Here is an 18,075-nt window from a genome sequence, read left to right on the forward strand (position 1 = left end):
TCGCACACAAATATGACTAAATCCCCTATTTGGTAAATCTTTCTTCCCCCACCCCTCCTCTTTGGGTTCCCTCCCGCCCGCCCCCACCCCTTCAGAGGAGCAAGCACAGGGAGCTGATGACGGACCCATTAATCCCTTCTTCAATGCATCAAAAGAAGCCGAAAGGCTGGAAGTCGCTGGGCTCGGAGTCCTGCAGGAAATGCTTCGACCTGCTTTTGGTTTTGTATGAAACTGGTGACTAGGGGCTCGGCTCGCCCCGCCGACCGCCGCCGCCGCCGCCCGCCCGCCCGCCGGCACCTGGATGCGCGGGCTGCCGCTGCCGCTGCCGCCGCCGCCGCCGCCGCCGCCGCCGCCGCCGCCACCGCCGCCGCCTTGCCCGCCGCCGCCGCGATGCAACGCTTACGGTGGGGCTGCTGCTGATGGCTCGGGTGTGAGGGGAGTGAGCCGGCGGTGATCATTTGAAGGCGGTGAGGGAGAGCGAGGGAGAGGAAGGGCTGCTCCGCTCTGCTGTGTGTGGGCTTCGGGATTTTTTCTTTTTTTTTTTTTCTTTTTTTCTTTTCCTACTTCCATCCTCTCCCCGTCACTGGAAGTCCTCCCGTATCTAAATGGAATTAGTGGAGACCGAAGCCCCTTGTGTAAGGAACAGACATGACCCATGGGCGCAGCTTCTTTCACAGTGAGTATCTCCCCCTTCCCGCCCCCCTCCCCGGGCTGAGCTCCGCCGCCGCGCACGGGCTCCTGCCCTCCGCTGCCTCCACAACTAGCGTAACGGGACGCCCAGACCTCCGCGGCGTGGGGGTAAACTCCCCCCACGCACGCACGACGACCCCCTTCCCCACCTCTCTGCGGTGCAGCGGAGGGGAGCAGGGGTCTGTCAGCGCTGTGGGGCCGGGGGGGGGGGCACGCTCCTGCGGGCTGGAGGCTTTCACCTGATGGCTTTCGGCGTGACGGGGCGGGGGGCGGCGGAACGGCTCCCCGCGGCCGCAGCCGGGGCTCGAACCGGCGGCCCAGGGGGCGAGGGGGCGCGGGGCAGCGCCGCGGCGGGGGCGGCCGGAGCCGGCGCGGATCCCGGAGGGCTGCGGGGCGGGGGCGGCCCCCTCGGGCGAAATCCTCCGGGAGAGCAGCGGGGAGGCACGGGGACGTAACAATTGTTAGTCGGAGACCCCCCGGGGGGCGTCAGGCCCCCCCCTCTCCCGCCTCAGTTTTGCAGAGGGTCCACTCTCCTGAAGGGGTTTGCGTGGCCACAGTTCCTCCCAGCACCTGTCTCTGCGCCCGCACCTGTAAAATAGGAGCGCTATGGCCAGGTATTGCTTGTCCGACAACTCTCCGCTCGGGCTAAGCCATGTCTATGCCAAATCGCAGCCTCCAAAAAGCTGCCTGGCCGAGGGATAAATCTCTTAATGTACAGCTTGCAATGGAAAAATGCACAGATCCCAAAAGATGCAAAGATGCGTAATCAGAGCGGCACTAGAAAGCATGATTATAATTACACCCGTGATTAGGAGGGAAAGGGGGAGGAGGAAGGCAGAGAGAATGCAACAAGAAATTGGGTGGAAACTTCTCTAAAATAATTCCCAAACCCAGATAATCACACTACTGTTGCCGTACTGTCAAAGCTTCCCAAGCGACAGTTTTCGACAAGTGAAGATTGCATGAGTGGTCTCTTTGGGGTCTTTTTTTTGGTTCTTTTTTCCTCTGTGAGAGGCACTGTTCTTTTCCTATGGCTTGAGAAAGAAAAAGGCAAGGGGTCATAGAATAAAATGGACCACCTTGACTGCTTAAGTAAAAAATATTGTATTATCTTTTCCCATAAAGCCCACAATTTTAATTACTTTCTAGCTATATACAGATTTTGGTGATGCTGGTGTTAATGCCACCGAATGAAGAAGCTTTCTCTTTTTTCGAAATACGGGAGGAGTATTTCACTTCATCTATCCAAATGTTAGATGTGATACCTCCAGAAAAAACTTAGCCTTTTAGTCTCTTCTTGTCTATTATGTTTTATGATCAAGATTATTTTGATTCCTTATTAATAATCAATACTGACATGATGATATGTAAGTATAGCTCCCTGCTTTGGAATAACATAGCTCTGCGACTTGGAAGCATCCTTTCTAGCGGTTACAGCTGGAATTGAAAAGATCTGTGTTTTTTCTGTCATCTTGGTAATAATATCTCTGTGACTTGAACCAACTCTCTGTACTTCTCTGAACTTCAATTTTTTTCTACATAGAAAAGGAGGGGAGAGCTAATAGGTAAAGGCGCTTGAAATGAACCTGTAAGAATCAGGCATGAATAGTTATTAATTGCCTAAGAAGAAACATTTCTCACATGGGGTTTGTTTGGCTGTTGTGCGTCCTATTCTAGCTTCCATAAATCTGTGGGCAGAAAGAACGCCGGCAGCTGGCTCCATATTCTAACACCAATCCACCTTACACTATTGAGAAATTAGGTTTTGACTGGTGAGGATTACAGGCATAGATGCAGTATGTTCACTGCATGAAACCCAGCTAACGTAAATGAGCAACTTGGTAAATGAGCGAATCCTGTATTGCCTTTAGATTCTGACACCGCTGGCGGGCAGGGTCCCAGCTAGCATGTATTGCCAGAATCCATCCCCGAGGAGAGTAAGGGCATGAATGGTTGGGTAGTATTCAGATCCAAGCAGAAGATGTAATGTTCTCACTGAATGCCCACGACACAGAAGAGTTTTAAACTACCGGCTCTGCCAACATCCGTCTCTGTTAGCTGAGGGATTCAAAAAGACACAGGGGCTGTGAGCCTGACCAAGAAATAACGAATATGCTGCCAAGCCTTCATTCTCCCAGAACTTCAGCCTTTCCCTGCTTAATAAGGTAGCCATCATCCATGCCTCAAACCCTCTGTCACACCGGAAGGGTCAAAGGCATAGAAATTGAGATCTCAGTGCCATCAGAATACTGGAAATATGGAGATTGGCTTCCTTCAGGGTAAAAATTGCACACAATTTGCAGTATAAAAGCTGAAAATGATGAGAGCACCATCTTTGAAAGGATCATTTACGTAGCTAGTTACTAGCCCATGATGACTTCTGGTGTCTCTTGGGGATAAGAAGAGGAAAGTATGCCATTCAATTACGTTTGTTAAAGACCACAGGTCCATCAGTTCCTCATCATAGTCAACAATACGAATGGCAGCTGATCAATCCAAAATGCTCAGAATAAACACACAACACATCCCCACTTGAGTGCAGTCTGGGCATTATTTCCGTGTTTAACGCCAAACCAGCTGGGGTCAAAACCCCGAGCGCTCCAAGAACTGACGGATCTGTTCTCTTATGCTTTTTCTATCCCACTTTCTCCAATAGCCAAAGAAGATATGGGTGATGACAAGAAAATGCTATCATCAGTGCATGATTTCTTCATCAGGTAGCTAGCTAGTCACTTTGATCTTCCAAAGGACTCTCATTATGACTGGCCTAAGTGTTTGCCCCTTAGCCTTTTCTAGTTAAAATCTTATATTCGGAAACTCCCAGGAACTCAGGAGTTATCTCCAGGTTGAAGTCCATCTCAGAAAGGTCACATTTGTTCCCCAGAGGCATAGCTGTCCTATCATGGTGGGAATAGGAGATTTCTATTTGTAAAATGGGCTGCAGATTCACTGCAGCACAAAGCAACACCCTCTCGACAAGTCAAACAAACTAGATCAATGAGACTGTTAAGCACACACAATAATTTACTTCACTGGGGATTTGCAAATGCTTTGATAGATGTGAAGAACCCAGCCCCTCACTTCTTTCATACTCCCAGTCCTCATTTTCAAATTTTGTTATGCCATAGCGAGAGACATTAGTGAGTCCAGTGGCACTGAAACTTAGCAGGCCTTTGTCTCTCTCTGTTAAAAGCAGCCACTTTTCTATCACTGGCCCAAGCTACAATTATATAAATAAATATTGGTAACATGTTTTTCTCTAGTATTAAAAAAAGAAAAGAAATAGGAGGGAAACATCAGTGCCTGGGGATTTTGTTTTAAACCCAAAAGATCTCCTCTTTATTTGGATACATTTATGAAGATAAACACCTACAAGGACAGATCACAAAGAAACTTGTTTATACAAAATGTGAAATTTAAAGATGCAAGTAAACATGAAACATTTTTCTCACAGTAATTCTATTTAATTTGTATTCTTCTAAGATAGATGTTTACAATTGATTTGATCGCAGGCACTATCACGCTGTGATATCTAATGCATATTTCTCTTTCAGTTGTAGCAAGTCTAATCATCCTACATTTGTCTGGGGCAACCAAAAAAGGAACAGGTATGTAAATGTCAGACATTTTTTTCAGACATTATATTAGAGTCCCAAGTATGGATTTGAGTTGTTAGTTTAGTTCTTGAAATTTTTAGTAGTTCGCCTACTTCCGGTGTCTGTCCTTTGTTCATTTGTTCTGGGTATTAGTGTGCCTGTACACACACAAAAATGCAGTGGTGGGTTTTTTTAGCAAGTTAGTGACCTGATCCGCAGCTAGATGTAACTGAAGACTCAGCCTGACTCTAACCGAAGACTGTGAAGAGTCCCCACTTTCAGACTGGGAAGTCCAGTTTGGGCACTGAGCTATCAACACTTAAGATCTTTTTGCTTGTTAAATTAGAAGTTGCTTGTTGAAGTAGAATTCGAAATCTGAAATTGGGTATCATGGGTGCATTTGTGCAGGGTGGGGATACAAAGAGGGTCTTAAATGCCCTGGGTGCTAAGTGCGGTGAGAGCCGAGCAGGGCGAGCTGCTGAGCACAGTGTGTGTCTGAACTCCTTTGGGTCTGAATGCTCAGTCCCTGCGGGCCTGAATTCACTTCAGGAAGTTAGGATCCGTGTCCTACTCAGACCAGGAGGAAAGAGAAACCCTTGCAGAGCATAAGGCGGATCTCAGGTGGTTAAAATCATCCTTGGAAGGTGCCTGTCTCCCTCCATGGATCGTAAGAGGGAGCCTCAAACAACTCGGCTCTACACATCAGAGGCTGAAGTTAGATGGGACACCCCATTCAGAGCAAAACTCGGGAGTCCTCTTTGGACACCTGCGTGAGGTCTAGGACCTACTGTCCATCATTTTAATACCAGCCTAGGTATTTTTCCCTACGAAGAACCCATCTTATTTTAGCCTACTTGTTAAAGCACGATGCCCAGGAAGTGATCCTTCACCTTCTTCAGCCTGAACAGACTCAAACCTCTGTCTCCAGGCTCTCTGCCAACGTGCAGAAAGGAGTGCAAGAGTTTCAGGCTAGGAAGAAAACCAAGAAGAAGGTCTGACTCTGCTCTCCGATGATTCACCTAGGAGGAGGAGAGCTCTGGGCTGTGATTCCTGGTCCCAGAGCTATTTATTAGTTTTACAGCAAACAGCAAGATAAAAATAATCTACAAACCAGAATCCAGGAATTCCCCCGTTTATCTCTGTCCGGTGAATATAGAGTCAAGCTGCTGTGAATTTAAAACCATGTGTATATTCTATCATAATTCTGTGGGTTTTTTTCTTGATTTTGCAGCTCTGATGTCTTTCTGTATTACAGCACATAGCTTGCTGATAACAGCGCATGCTTGAGCCTTTTGAGGTACACAAGTGGGAAACTCATGTCGCCCATTTCTTGAGCATGTGCTTTTCCTACAAGGTTATTATTTAAAAAGCTATATAAATATGTCTTCCCCTAGACATCCAAGCCTCTTCTCTGCTTTGAAAAAATGATTTGAGTAAGAATTACATGTTTGTACCCCTAAAGAACAGCCTTGTTTTCCCCCAGGTCCATGATCATACTCTTAGTCTCAGCAGAAAAAAGCTGAGGCCACTGACAGAAGGTGCTGTTTTATTCTGTAAGAGTTCTAAGTGTCATAGGGACATAATAATTTGTGAGCTAATTATATAATGCTTAATGTGATCATTTCACAGAAAAGCAAACTACTTCCGAAGGACAGAAACCAGTGCAGTGTGGAACTTGGACAAAATATGCAGAAGGAGGCATCTTCACTTCTCCCAATTACCCCAACAAGTATCCTCCTGACAGAGAATGTGTCTACATTATAGAAGGTGACCAGTAGAAGAATCTTTATATACTATCAACTGTATAAAAAAAAAAGTGTTTTATTTTATTATATGTGAAGAGTAGGTAAAGCCTATATGATCATGATAAATCTTTTCAAGACACAAGATTTAGCAAAGATATTTTTCTTTTTTTTCGTAAAAAATTTAAAAATTTTGTAGAGCATACCAAGAAATACTGGAAAATACTTCATTTATGTCCTGACATCACTCATAAATTAGTTCAGGTGGTAAGTATGCATGAGTCACTTAGTAATAAACACAGTATAATTTATTTCAGGATATTCAGAAAACAAATAGAACCTAAAATGCTGTAACATGACAGAATAAAGAATATTTTGAAATGAATAAAAAAAATGAACACAGGAAATGAAAATGCTTTTGACTTTCCTATAGATATTTTAAACTTATCATAACTGAATCAGGGATGACAAGCATAGCTAGGCAAAGTACAGTAAAGACAGTCATACAGAAAATATCCATATAGTGAGTGTAAAAATTATTTTCCATCCAATTCTTCATAAGAAATGAAAATAAATGAAAAACAAAGCAAAGCAAAACAAAACAATAGCAGAAAAGAATAAACATTAACACCAAACAGCTGTAAGACACGGTTTTTAAAGAGTAGACAGTTGCAGGTATGGAGGTGATGTGAAAAAGGCTAGAGGTGTATTACAAGCAAGTTATGCTGTTTCTTTTCATCAGTCTTAGCACAACAGATGTTGAAAGGATTGTTGTAAAAATGAATCTGTGGAAAGTAATAGAGATTAGATACTGTCAGAGCTTAGTCGCAGAAAAGATGAATCAGGTACAGAATGGTAAGTCATTGGAACTAAGAAAATTCATTCATGAGTTGTGAATACATGCAGAATACAACACTCACGCTTGTTCTATGCATGCTTGGTTGGATAGAATTATTAACTACAAATGATGGAGCCAGGAATTATAGAAATACTTATTTTCCTAAGGATGCAGGTAGTATCAAGAGAGATTTCTAAAGGTGTATAGCTGATTCAAGTTAAATTAGCTGCTTTAGAACTCCCCACAAGGCCCTTTTAGAAAACAGTCTGTCTCTCCAAATCTAGTGCTGAGTTACTAAAAGAAATATATTTCATAAAAACCTTCCAGGGAAATGATGGATAGTAAATGTTGTGTTTATTGTTTAGGAAAAAAAAATCACAGCAAAATGACTGGGATCTCTGAATTCCACTTTAGTGCTAGGTAACCTGACAGAAGTCAGAAGTAAAGAGGTGATTATAAACCATGGAGTCAAACAGGCCCTTTAAAGAAAATTTATGCTTGTCCAGTCTTCCCACTTAAGTCCAAAATTTAAGCAGATGTATGGCAAACATTTAAGTTCTTTCATAGTTTAGCAATTGATTTAAAATGAAAATTTAAAAAAGATAAATATATACCTTCGATATGTACTACTTAGCCTTATATTTTTTGTTACACTTATGTTGCTAGATCCAGGTCTTTTTGCATATATTGATCAAATTATTTTTCTAACATTCCTGTGAGGCTGGGAAGAAGCAAGCCTGTTTTACCTTCAGGGATCTGAAACATAGAGATGCGTTTTATCATTAAAGAAAAAGAGTGTGGGGGAAAAAAAAAAAAAAGACCATTTTTGTAAACCCTAGTCCAGTATCTCAGGCCATAAGGTGTTCCTCCTCTTAGTAAGAAGGTGCCTGAAAGCCTTTGACTGTAAAGACCTTTGTCTTTATTATAGTAATTAGGTACTTATAAAAATATAGTTAAGAAGCTGAAAGGTGGCAAAATATGCTGTTGAAATAACCTGATTTAGAGTAGCTCAAATTGGAAATGCCTAAGAACAATTTAGGAAGGAAAGCTTTAATCAACCAGCTTCTATGAAGAAGATGAAATTCCATGTTGACAAGTTTGGAGCAATGTATAGTAAAAAGAGTAATCTGAGCTCAACAGACATCTTGTTATATTTTATGGGAAACGTCAATCTGGCAAAAACCAGTTGCACGTAATTTCTTACAACACTGATATTTTCTGCTTCCTGTCCAGCCATAATCAACAGTTTGGATTGCAACTGGTATTTAAAACCTGTGTTAATAGCAGCTCTCTCAGTATATAATTTGATGAGAACCATGCATATTGCACAACATTTTCAGCTCTGATCTCCCCATGTCTATCTTCTAAAAAGATCAGGAATAGTCATTTCTGAAAGATGTCACAAAAATAAACAGAGGTGTAGTAAGATGTGTGAGCAATGATATTTTAAAAAGTGGCAGTTTTCAAAAGAGGCAAAAGGAGCAACACTGAAGGACAACAAAATTATTTTGTAATTACAGTCAATTATTTGTCCATATTCTTTTTACAACATGTAAAAATGGCAGGAGATTATAAAGAAGGCTAGCAAGTAAAAACTTTTCCCCATATCTTTTATATTCCATGGAACTCATTGGCATAAGATATTGAAGTTAAAGGATTGCAAAACAAAAGGATTAATTATTTTACTAATAGCAATATCTTTGAGGTCAGATAACAATTTATGGAGTGGCCAATCCTTGCTAATCCAGGATATAAACATCCATTCATTTTTAGAGTAAGACAGAAACATCTCCATATGCATCTTATTCCTATATTTAGTATTGAGATTCCAATATGCTTCAAATAGCTTCTGGTTGCTGTTGAATACCAAATGCCAAACTAGGTGGACTGTCGATATGACCACTATAGCATTCCCACATTGCTGTCTCCCCTTTGTAAGTCTTAGAGAGTTCAGCATACCGGGACTGTATATACCGTACTGACAGCTGTATGACATGAGTTTAAATACACATATGAATCACCAGGTTCCTTCCTGCCTGCTTGGTTTCATTTCTTCATTTTTTGCTATCGAACACAATCTAGGGCAAATTCTGATGGCTTCCCCCAAACACATTTCCTACTGACTTTAGCGGTCTTGACTGAGGACTCGAGCATGTAGTGTGTTGTAATAAAATTGAATTTCATCTCGATACAATTTTTTCCCCCACATTGTAGCTCATCTTAAATGTATGCAAGCCTTTTATCATTTCAAAATTACTTTGGTGAAGTAAAGGAGCTGGCAAAAATTGCCATGATCATAGACTGTGAGTTTCTAAAAGAGAAGAGGATTTCTGACTGCAGAAGCTTCTATCCTAGCAGTCAAAGGCGTAAGCAGATCAAACAGCTAGAAGTTTCCTTTTCTCTTCCTTTTTTTTTTCTTTTCTTCTATTTTAGTAGTAATGATAATTAACTATTGGAACAACTAGAAATTTTAAAGTTCAGATTGGATGCCTTTCTAAAAGAAATCCTTTAGGTCATCCAGAAGTCATGGACTCGGTACAAAAATTATTATGCTGTAGAGGAGCTTCTGGTGAATCCCATCTGCCTTTCAAAATGCATTGAGAATTTGTTCTTTTTTTTTTCTTTCAGTCTTATTGGGCATATAAAAAACGTAGGAAATAGCTGAGTGTACACATTAAATTCCCTGTTGGGCTCAATTTCACCCTTGTTTTGCATATTCATGACTCTAACCTGGCAAAATTCAAAGCTGCCTGGAAAAAACGCAGCAGTGGCAGCATTAGCCTTTGCCAGACTGCAGAAAATTTGGCATGTGTGCTCCAAAGGGAAATTTGCACAGGAGATTTTGTAGGAGCAAAGGCTTTTGTTTGTGTTAAAAATATTTAGGGAGTGGGATAGTCATACTTTACATAATATATCTTAAGAAAACATTTAGAAATCCTGGAAGTGAAATACATGTAAGATTTTATCCATTCTTCAGTTTTTAATAACTAAATGCTTATTTATAAATGTAAGTATGGACTAGAATTGCTTTACGGAGATATGAAATAAATCTTCCACTTTGTATGTTTGTGGACATTTAGAGTTAGCTTTCGTGAAGGTCCTCCACGATTTCACTAAAGACCATTAAACTCTTTAAGCCTAGATATTTCACAGGTGTTAGAAAATGGTCACGTATCACTGTACAAAAAACCTCTGCTCAAAGGCCTTTTGTATTTCGCAGTGATTTTTGTGTTCAAAATGTTTTCATCAAAACAAGGAAAGAATCTTCTTTTAAAAGGAGGATATAGGTGGCTTTCTTATTGATAATAGCTGGACAACCAGAAAGACCAAGGATTATAGAAAACTATTAGTACAGTAGCAGCTCAGATAGATGGGGGTAGGTGTTGAGTTCAATGTCTCATTTCCATGCAGTCTGGTAAATTGAAACAGATTTTTCGCTTAACTTCAGCTGTCAGCTACACAGACTTAGAGGCTGATCAGAATTAAAACCTTAACTGTGTGGTTTTGCTGCAACTGTTCTACTGCAAGTTGGAACCCAATGCCTTTTTTTTCATTCAATCTAAAATCTCAAGACAGCACTGGTGTAAGATAATTAGATGAAAAATATGACAAGACATGCAAGCATTAAGTAGTCTTTCCATGGTATTAAACATTTTTGAAGAAACAAAATTGGAAGCTAAATATGGAAGATTTCTGAGATTTGAAGTAAAATCATTTTATGAGACAGCTTTGGTATATTTAATTTGGACTTGACAACAACTTTTCCTGACATCGTAGCTGCAGAAGTTGTTCTGAAGATGTGTAATGGGCTTTACCTGTGAATAAGAGAAATGACCGCTCCATCTTTTCTTTTCTGATTAGACGGCCAGATTCCAATCCAGTCTGGAAGAATTGCATATTCTGGGCTTTTTGTTTGGTTGGTTTGATTTGGTTTTCTGTAGCTATACATACCTTATTATTAGTCATTATTCTGGACTTGTTCTTACTGTGTTTCTGTAGGTTTTACTGTGACCACATTTGCACACGCTTTGTTGCAAAAGCTGTGGCACAAGATGCGTAATTATACAATACCTGCTTGTTTTAGCTTGCATTTGGCAAAGAAACCCTTTGCTAAAGCCAGAGTGTAAGTCTGAAATGATACCTTTTTCACTGAAAGTAAGTCAAAGTTGGGAATTTGAATTGTGTGTTTTCATCCCTTACGGTCATTTCCAGGAAGATTTGAATAATTTTGTTTCTTAGGTAGATCATTGCAAACAAAGCATTTAACATTTAACTCTAAATATTGTACAAGATGAAGCACAGAGGTGCGTTTAAAAGCACATGATGAAAAGGTGCATGGATGTGTGTATAGCAGCCCTTCCTCCCTTTGCCCAACCTTTTGTGTTACCACAGTTCTCACGGTCACAGAAACACCAAGTGTTGCATTCCTCGGGAGAGTTAGGAGAAAGGACCTCATCCTGTTTGGACTAGCTTGCAGAGCAGGCTAGGACAAGGGCAGTACCTATACTAATACCTAAAACAGGTCAGATGTTCGCTGGCCTTAAGGCACTATCACACACGTGCAGATTAACTCCTTTCACCTCCCCAGTCAAGAGAAGGGATACAAACTGTTTGCGGTGAATGGTCCTTGACTGATGCGAACCACCACATCGTGCCTAAGAACTGGTTTTGTCAGTTCTGCCTGGCATGGCCAACATGATGCCAGCAGGTGATTTTAACATTTAAGGAGTGTAAATGGTCAGTGGTTCAGCCCCCAGACTCATTCCCCGGCGTTGTTTTATTTAGCAGTGGAGAAAGGCTGCTAATGAATAGTCGATGCTCCAAAGTGGAGCAGCCTCTACACATGGGAGCTTTGGGGCAAAGTAGAAACTCTTTCTTGAGCACTCCTTGAGCTGCTGTGATTCTCTCCAATCCTCTAGCAAGAACTGAGCTTCACTAGGAAAAGCCTCGTCTTGACTTTGTTGAAAAATAAATAAAAGCAGAGAAAACTATAGCAATATTCTGATTGTAAAACTAGTTTGCAATGTGAGATTCAGAGAGCCACATGGAGGGTGTGGAAATTGTGCAGTTTTTTCTCAGGCCATGCTTTCACCGAGTCAATAGATCTCATGCGTAACTCTGTAGGCCTGATTCTCTTTTACCGACAAAGACTCCTTTTATAGTACCATGAAGCTATAATTGACTTTAGGGCTCCTTTTTAACACCAAAAAAACATATCAAATGACTGAGCTACAACTCAAAGGGGGCCTCATGCCCATTTTTATCATCTGCCACATGAGTCTTGGATTCAGAGAAGACCTGTTAAGGGTTTAACTATAGGCCAGCACTTATAAGCCTCATTTTGGTATGAAATAGAGTAGTGAAGGCCTAACACAGGAAGTTTATGAAGGACAAATATATTACATTAACGGCGTAAGCCATTTTTGAAGCAGGTATCTCTGTTGACGTGGAAAGCAGAGCAGCTGTACACTGTGGTATGATGCTGTCTGACACTAACGCTCCTAGCAGAATTCATCTTCATATCTAGTTTGCAACATTAAAACATTACAGTAAAGCTTTAGGTAGGTTAATAGCATAATAATTGAATAGTGAGTATGTAAGATTTTCAAACCTTGATGAGCATTCTTAAGATTACCTAAAGCATTGTCAGGATGGAGTTTCTGACACCTGACTCTGCAGTCCCTAGGTGAATGAAGAGTAGTTCTCAACAAATCTCCTTAAATAGAATAACAGCATACAAAATATGATCCCAGATTGAAAGGTGCTGATTATTCTCTTCTGCACTAGTAATGCTTAGTTACGTTTAAGTCAATATTTGTTATAAATATGTGAAGTCAAGTGTAGAAACATCTGAATAAAATTAATCAATGATGTCTTCCGGTTATTCACTCTTTTACTATAATCTAAAAGATCTACTTTGGTCTTCAAACCTCACCAAAGGTAGTGTTAATAAGAACTTCTTCACAAGCTTTATTATCTGATTTTAATTTTATAAGTTTTTTTTCATACTTTCCAAGTAATTTCATTTCCATAATCTGTGAATTTGGTGCAATTATATGTAAAGTTTTAGGTTTTGATTTTGTATGGGGACAAAGATCACAAATTTCCTGTGAGTTGGTATAAATAACAACAAGCCAATAGTAAATACTTCCCTAAATGTGAATTTCTTCAAATTGAGAACAGTAGATAAGGTTTCTTTCTTATGTTAAATTAAATATTTCAGTAAATACCAATCACCCAATTACATTAACTTTGAAAGTAAAGCTATTAAAATAATCTTTCTTCTCAAATAACGTGTTTTATTAACTTCTTCAATGCGTCTTATAAAATGAGGCTGTATTTACTTACAGGAAATAGTTGTAAATGGGTTCTGACTGTATGCTCTTATGTAATAATTATAAGATTTACCTACTGTCATCTTATTTAGTTCATTTTAAATAGTCTCCCTTGTTATGTGAGTAATGAGCTCGTCCCAAAAGCTTCAATTTAAAACATTTTGAAATACATACAAGATCTAGGTTCTGGTCACACTGGTAGTTTTCCTATTATTCCTGAGGAAAGAAATGGAAGGATACTGACTGCTGCGGTGGCAGCAGTTTCCATGTCAAGCTTATGCGCTTACCTTGGAGTTTGATCTTGCATGTCTTCATGTGAAAAGAATGGTAACTCTGGCAAAGCTCAGAGCAATTTCAACCTCTTCTAATATGTGTGAAGTGTAGGACATGATCCCATGAGAGGCACAGCAGGCAGTGACACAACAAACCCTTGTCTTAGCAGAAGGCTTTGTCTGCAAAAGGCTATATCGCACCATGATCTAGATGCTGAAGGCATACATTTTTTGCTATGGACAGGATTAAGCATAGGAACAGCACACCCCAGGGATGCTGCATCTGTTAAAATTTGTAGACAGAACCATGATTTTTTTTTCTCCTTTTAAGAAAATACTGTAGTTCAACCAGTAACTATTCTGCTTCATTCAGGAGATGCCAGGGAACATTTCTTTTAGAGATCATTCTGACTGCCACTAGCCTTAGTATTTATGAATAAAGATGGGTTTTATGTCTAATTAAGTGACCACTATAAAGTTTCTTGAAGGTTTTCAGTAGAATATTGTTTGCTCTTTAGTTAGATGTTAGTTTTGCTTCATTGTTATCTAGTTTCTTAAGTGAGAATTCACTACACTTGTCCTTATGTTTCAAATGAGAATAAGTAATTCTGAGTATAAGCAATTACACTCAAGCTTGTCATTGACTGCAATACATATAGGAGCAGAATTCTTCCTTCTTACTATAGCACAGTTCTGATCAGTTTTTCCTTCATCTTTGTCAGCATTATGTAAAAAGGTGTTCTGATTAACATTTCCCTCCCCAAATATAAGAAAACATTGGTTTTCCACTGCATAAGTTTCTTAGAAAGATTTTGTGTTTGAACCAATTGTTCCTAAACTGTATTTTCTTTTACATCACAGATATCTCTCTTAGTTCTGTTAAGAACTGCTGTCATGAGCACTTTTTTAGAGGTAAAGAATAGACAAGTAAGCTGATGGTATAAATTCTATAAAAACATAGATGTACTAATTTTCAGACAAGTTTTTAAGCAAAATGCTAAGATGCATACAAAATTGATATAATTGATTTTCTTTAATTTTGTTTTAGTTTTGAAGGGTCTTGGTTTAGAAAATAATAAGATAATTTTCTTTTCATCTCTAGCTGCCCCTAGACAATGCATTGAACTACACTTTGATGAAAAATATTCCATAGAGCCTTCTTGGGAGTGTAAATTTGACCATATTGAAGTACGAGATGGACCTTTTGGCTTTTCCCCAATCATTGGACGTTTCTGTGGACAGCAAAATCCACCTATGATAAAATCCAGTGGCAGATTCCTATGGATTAAATTTTTTGCTGATGGTGAGCTGGAATCTATTGGGTTTTCTGCTCGGTATAATTTTACACCTGGTGAGTACAAACCATCCCACTTTTTGATAGAAAAAGCTTAGCATAGTAACTTTTCTAATGATGTATAATTGTGCTGTTGAATAATGTCTTTAATTGGGACTATGTTTATTATCAAGGAAAGTATTAACAGATCGGAAAATGATAGAAGGTATATATATCTTTTGCATAACAAGTAAGGCTTATTCAAGGAAGAAACTTTCAATATAGTTTTGTCCAAGATGCATATATTCAACTTCTGCAGTTTTTAAAAGAATTGTTTTCAACTGAATTCTATTATAGAAAATAATTCAAAATGTTTCTTGGGAAGTTATGTGTTTTATGCTTGATTGTTACACTGTGCAGCTTTTCTTTCAAAATGATCATTGATTAAGTATTCTAACAAAAAAATGTAATTATCTCAGAAAATTCCATCATTGCTTTTCCACTTCACCAATCATTTCCCCAGCTGAGGAGTGGAATAGTTCTCCCTTTTCAATAAAGCAAACTATTACAAGTATTGCCAGAGGAAGTGTGAGGTTCAAATAGTAAAATGTATTAAACATTTTTCTGAAAAAGATGTAAATCTTAATTGTAATTGTACAATTATTCCTTGTCAATTTTTAAATTTAATTCATTAAAGTAAAACAAAATTCATAGTCATACTTTCCATTAATTCCCCTCCTCCCCCCACTTATTAACAAAAGATTGCTGATTTTAAATTTCATTTTTGGCTGCAGCTACACTATACTGCACTGCACTGCTGGATTTGACGTAGTTCTGTACCTTCTTATGTATTGAGTGATGAGTCATACCTTAATATAGCTCACTCTAAAGCACTGTAATTATTATGTAATTTTGTCAATTATGTTACTATTGTTTCAGCTAAATTGTTGTATTAGGTGGAACAATATGCTTTAGAATATCTGCTAAAATTAACAGGCCCCAAATTCTGCTTGCTGAATTATTCCAGTAGCATCATAGAAGATAGCAGGACTACTTGAATGTTCCTCTATGCGGTTTTCTTTCCCTAATGCAAGGAAAATAGTTACAAAATTACCCAGCATAGTTCAATTTTCTTTTAAGTCAAAGATACTGTCTTCCAGAGGGTAAACATATTTGGGAGGTTCAAACAGGAACAGAACACAGTATTTCTGTAGCAAATAACCTGATAGCCAGGTATAAGTATCTATTGTAAATACAAAGACAATGGATGAAATTTTACTATATCCACACGTACTTGTCTCTGAAAAGTGAGTTAAATTTGTATCTCTCATTTACTCTGTGGGCTTTTGCCATTTTCCTCCCCACCTCCACCAAAAGTTCTTTGCTTTAGATTTCATGTCCTTCTTGTTTCAAAGGGTTATGTATTATGGTTGAAAAGATGCTCATAGCACAATCTGCAGCTTATTCTGTCTAAAAAACTCTCAAGTGAAAAACAGTTTCATGGACCATGTTTTATCCTCATTCTTTTTCTACTGATGTAAGGTGGATTTCTACACAGAGATCAATGCTGGTAAATTGCTATAGCAGCATAAATTATTCCAGACGTCAGATGGAATAGCTATATCTTTTCTTTTTCTTTTTTTTTTCTTTTTTTTTTTTCCTTGCCTCCATAGATTTCAATTGGAAGCTCTGCAAATGATAGAGGTTTTCTAGGAATATGGGACAAAATAAGAATATGATTAATCTGACAAGTGCAAACCAGCACTGCTGCCTCCTTGATCCCCAGTAACAGGAAGCAGTTCTCATTCCGCATGATTACTTGACCAGTCCTTCATTATGTAGGCATGGATAAGGCTTGACATTTTGAGATCTGTTGTCCAAATGCGTGCAGTGGGAGGGGTCACTGTCAACTCATCAAAAAGAGTGATGGCTTTCAAGAGTGTATAAAAGAGCAGCATAGAGAGGAATTGCCTCCAGAAATTATCGCCTAAACCATCTAGATCCATCTTGGGTAGTGACAACTTATCAAATTAAATTACGAACAACAGAGAGAGCAGAAGAAAATTTTCAGCTAACGTCTCTTAAAGAGCATCAAGAAAATGATCCAAAGCAAAGGCTCATTTGGAAACTATTGGTGTCTAGAGCAGCTGAACACTCAGGGGAGATGCAGTTTATCACATCCATCTCACTGGGCACAAGCCACACACTCTGCCTCACTGCAGCTTGCATAAGAGGCTTCCTCCATCCCAATGACAAGCACAACAGAGCCATTTCTTTAGTACCAGCAATCTTTGATATTCCCCACCTGTGTGGTCCCCACCCACCCCTGAAATGTTCTTCAGCTGCCACTTTTGCATTCAGTATCTTAATGGAGGCTCTGGTTTTTTGATAAAGACAAGAAATGTGATGTTGAACGTGTAGCAAGATTTTTAAAAATTAAGTAAGTAAATTTGACTGAATGGAAGCTGCAACCATTTGTTGTTATTTGAATGGTACCTAGAGAAGCAGGGCAAGAAATTATTTACTCTGTCTCCAGGGTGTACAAACCCAGCTAACTGGATGAAGTTGAAAAAAGGATCAATTAGGGTATCAGGAAAAATGTTCCAATGAAGATCTATTAGTCTGTGCAAATGGAAAGAGCCCTGTCACCTGAGGCATTTTAAAACTAGCTTAGACTAAGTCCTAAAAAAAAAGAAATTATATAGAACAATCCCAATGAATAGACTAATATTTTGCAATTACTAGAACATTTCTGTTTAGTAATTTCTTTGACTCCTTGGTATTGAAATGGTTGGAACTGCATCCACCGATGCAAAAGTCCAGTGGAGTTTCAACAGTCTCTCAACGGGCTGGGGTTTCAGGCATCTTGAAACAAACATAATTCTCTTGCCATAAATTCTGTTCCATTTAAATAGATTATTTTTCAGAGCACCTTTCAGCACTCTAAAAGGTGACATCTAGCAGAAGAAACAACTTTAATGACAAATCCAGAACTACACACAAAACCAACACAAACACGCTCAGGAAGTGGTAAAACTACTGAAAATTATGCAAAACTTTTCCTTATTAAGAGGATAATTTAGGCTTTCATTTTTGTGATATTATAAATTATAGCATTAAGCAAGATGTGGTTGAATGAAGCTGTATGTATGGTATAAACATTGACTATTTTAAATGTCAAAACTCTGGGTTAAGGGAAAAAGTTGACTTTTTCGTTTATATTATTACAGCTAAATACCAGTAATAACCAAATACAATTTGGATGTAAAGTAAATTTGCAATCATTTTGTATACATGAGAGTTCATAAGCAAAACAAAACATACTTACT

The 18,075-nt window shown here is 39.1% G+C and overlaps 1 protein-coding gene across 8 annotated transcripts in view; it reads left to right on the top strand.

The window, feature by feature from the left end:
* The first annotated feature begins 336 nt into the window (after positions 1-336).
* The window catches only part of NETO1 (neuropilin and tolloid like 1), a 70,369-nt gene continuing 52,630 nt past the window's right edge, over positions 337-18,075 (top strand). For all 8 annotated transcript variants that reach the window (XR_011323934.1, XM_069778867.1, XM_069778866.1 and 5 more), the window contains exons 1-4: positions 337-676; positions 4,245-4,298; positions 5,916-6,053; positions 14,576-14,824. Coding sequence is in view for 7 of the 8 variants with exons in the window: in XM_069778867.1 (XP_069634968.1) it covers positions 649-676; positions 4,245-4,298; positions 5,916-6,053; positions 14,576-14,824 (469 nt within the window). In the remaining variant the exon portion in view is untranslated. The remainder of the gene's footprint in view (positions 677-4,244; positions 4,299-5,915; positions 6,054-14,575; positions 14,825-18,075) is intronic.

This window comes from Haliaeetus albicilla, chromosome 3, assembly GCF_947461875.1.
Source record: "Haliaeetus albicilla chromosome 3, bHalAlb1.1, whole genome shotgun sequence".
In the NCBI taxonomy this organism is placed as follows: domain Eukaryota; kingdom Metazoa; phylum Chordata; class Aves; order Accipitriformes; family Accipitridae; genus Haliaeetus; species Haliaeetus albicilla.